At 55.6% G+C, this 3,119-nt stretch overlaps 1 protein-coding gene across 1 annotated transcript in view; it reads right to left on the minus strand.

Annotated features, from left to right (window-relative positions):
• The window catches only part of RUNX3 (runt-related transcription factor 3), a 91,625-nt gene extending 90,829 nt beyond the window's left edge, over window positions 1–796 (minus strand). Inside the window, exon 1 of the mRNA XM_015411620.1 lies at window positions 788–796. Coding sequence (XP_015267106.1) covers window positions 788–796 — 9 coding nt within the window. The remainder of the gene's footprint in view (window positions 1–787) is intronic.
• Window positions 797–3,119: the final 2,323 nt, after the last annotated feature.

Genomic DNA, 3,119 nt, shown 5'->3' on the forward strand with positions numbered 1-3,119 from the left:
AATGCCGAGATCAAAACAGAGAGATCTATTTAACCTCAGAGAAGCCAGAGATTAAATTAAATTAAAACGATACATAACTGGGGCCAGATTAATGGCAGTTTATTAAAATAAGAAAGAAAAGAGAATCGGGTTGATCAGATACAGCCGAGTCGCTCGGCTTCATTGCTGGAGATTGCATCTGATTTAAAAGGGGGGAAATCTCAGCTAGTTAATTAGCCTCAACTCCTTTTAAACTTCAAACGCTGCTCCTTAAATGAATGAAATAATCAGAGAAGAAGCTAGAATTCCCCCCGGGGCGAAAAACAACGCGGCAGAAGCCTGACTTTTGAAAAACCGCCGCCGCCACCCAAATCCCCGGGGGGAAGAACAGCAGGCCGCCTTCTTGGGTGGAAAGCCCAGACGAACCACCGAAGGAGGGTCCCCCCCCCCCAAAGGTCACTGGACCCCCAGCTCTGCCCACAAACTACCCCCCCCAAAAAAAATTACAAGAAAGTTCCGCTGATTTCCATCAGGGGGATAAATCCAATCCTAAACAGAGTGGCACTTTTCATAAAGCCCAATGAGATCTAGATGGGAGTAACTCTGCAATGGGGTTGCTCTGTAACAAAGGCTGCGGGTCCGGTGTAGAGTGACTGCCGTCTAAGTCCATTGATTTCAGTGTATCTAGACTGCAGCCACTCTACACGGGAGTGCACTCTGATGTACACTGACCGAGGAGTAAACCCGGGACAGTACAGTGGGGCGGACTTGGGAATGAACCGGCACAGGGTTGCGCCTTCACGCTCACCGCCGCCATGCGGAGGCATTCCCTCTTCGCGGTCCTTTTGGACTCGCACCCAGAAAGAGGCGTTCGTTTCCAGCTTTTCGAGGGCACAAAGGTATTTCCAGAGCTTCTAACTGTGCTGCCCCAAACCCCGCTGGCTTCAATGGGCCGAGAAGGAGAAAAGAATAAGAATCCAGCAGTACCTTAAAGACAAACAAAATTTGTGGCAGTGGATGAGCTTAGGGGAGTCACGCCGCTCACTCCTTCAGATAACCTTCAGGTTATCTCTCATCCCCTGCCACGAATTGTGTTGGTCTTTCAGGTGCTGCTGGACTCTTACTCTTTTCTACTGCTACAGACAGAGTAAGACGGCTGCCCATATTGATCTACCTCCACGAAGGGCCTAGAAGGGTTTAACTCTGCGTAAGAGGGCCCTTTCTTTTTGCATCTTTCTGGAAATTAAATGCCTTTCGTTTTCAGTGGGTGTGTAAAACTTACACGCACCCGGTTTTCACTAACGCATCAGTTTGGTCTATCCAAAGTTTAAATGTTCAACGCGAGCCCCGTCCCCCCCCCACCGTGAGGACTAGAAACTCCTAACAAATAAGCCTAAAAGAGCACAACGAGAGCTTCAGATCCAGACACTGAATAGGTCTGGGCTGAAACCCGCGGCGGGTACCAAAGACAAGGCAGGAGGCGCCGGAGAGTGGCCTCCGGGAAACCCGGGGAGCGCCAAAGCTGGGGTCCTGGCCAGTGTTCCCTCTAAGCTGAGTCAGTGTGAGCTAGCTCACAGTTTTTGAGCCTCCAGCTCACACATTTTTGTCTCAGCTCAGGAAGGGATGGCTCCAGAGCAAACTAGTTTATGCAGTAGCCAAATCTCTCGCTCACAACTTTAATGCCAGCGGCTCACAAAGTAGAATTTTCGCTCACCAGACTCCACAGCTTAGAGGGAACTTTGATCCTGGCCTGGAGCTGGGGGGGGGGAAGGCTCCTTGGCAACTAGTTGCCTGCGAACCACTTATTCCATGGGAGGCTACTGAAGCTGGGCACGGGGTGTTGGGCGCGCGCGATGATTGTAGAGGGCGATTTACTCCGGACCTGATGGCTTGGACCGGGAAGGGCGGGTCTCTCTCCGATCCTCTCTCCAACCCTTCTCTGATTGGCGTCTCGGCCCCTCCGGGGCTGCTCGGGGCGATCCGGGTTGGGGGCAGGCAAGCTCCGGTCTCCTCTCACGGAAAGGGCTGCCGGTGGGGCGACAGGACCAACTTTTCCGTCGGGACAGAACAGTCGGGCGGCTAACAGGTTATCAGTGCCGGAGCATCCTCTTCCGCTGGGAACTGCTTGAGGCCTGACCCCGGTTTGGAGAAGGGGATCTGCTCGGGAGGTTGAAATCAACCCCGCCCCTGCAGCCTAAACGTTTCCTCCCTTCACACCCCACAGCCTCTGAGTCCTTTTCGACCTCTCCCGTTCAATCTCAATGCGAAGCAGCGGGGAAGGGGCAGGCGGGCGAGTGTCAGCGCGGGCCTGTCTTGGCTAGGACGCCGTAAAACTCCCCAATAAGGGGACACCTGAACCACAAATGCAGCCAGCCCCGATTGAAAGGCGCGGCTTTTTTTGGGGGGGGGAGGCTGAGTCGAGGCGCCCCCCCCCCCAATGGATTCCCCCTGCTGCCCTTTCTTCGGCGCCTGCTCTTGCGGCCTGAGCATTGCGCGGCAGTCTATAAAAGTGGCCGCCGCCGCTGCACTTTAAAAGCTGCTCTTCCCAGCGCAGCGAAGCCGTGGAAGCGCGTCGGGAGCAGCCGGCCTGCGCGTTAGTGTGCCTTCTGCAGCGCCCATCTGGAGCCCCAGAGGCTGGCATCCCTGCCTGGGACTGGGAGGCTCCCGAGCAGAGCTGAGTTAGTGTGAGCTAGCTCACAGTTTTTTAGCCTCCGGCTCACACATTTTTGTCTCGGCTGAGGAAGGGATGGCTGTCTCGGTTGAGGAAGGGATGTCTCCAGAGCAAGCTAATATATGCAGTAGCCAAATCGCTTGCTCACAGCTTTAATAGCCAGTAGCTCACAAACTAGAATTTTTGCTCACAAGACTCCACAGCTTAGAGGGAACATTGCTCCCGAGTGCCTGCCCTTGCCAACTGACAGCGCCCGGCTGGAACCGCTCGCCCGTCCCCGGCCAGGCGCTGGGAGGCTTTGCGCCACCGCCAGCCCCGCTCTCCGCGGAAACCCGCCACCTCCGCCCAAAGGCCAGGCGACCCCCTCGGAGGTCACTCCGCCCGACCCACGGCCTTGCTCGCTCCTCCTGGGGACTGGTTGGGAGGAGAGCTGCCAACTGCGCCCGGGTTGTGGCTTTCCTGGCAGGCA

Source organism: Gekko japonicus, unplaced genomic scaffold, assembly GCF_001447785.1.
Source record: "Gekko japonicus isolate JY-2015 unplaced genomic scaffold, Gekko_japonicus_V1.1 scaffold62, whole genome shotgun sequence".
In the NCBI taxonomy this organism is placed as follows: domain Eukaryota; kingdom Metazoa; phylum Chordata; class Lepidosauria; order Squamata; family Gekkonidae; genus Gekko; species Gekko japonicus.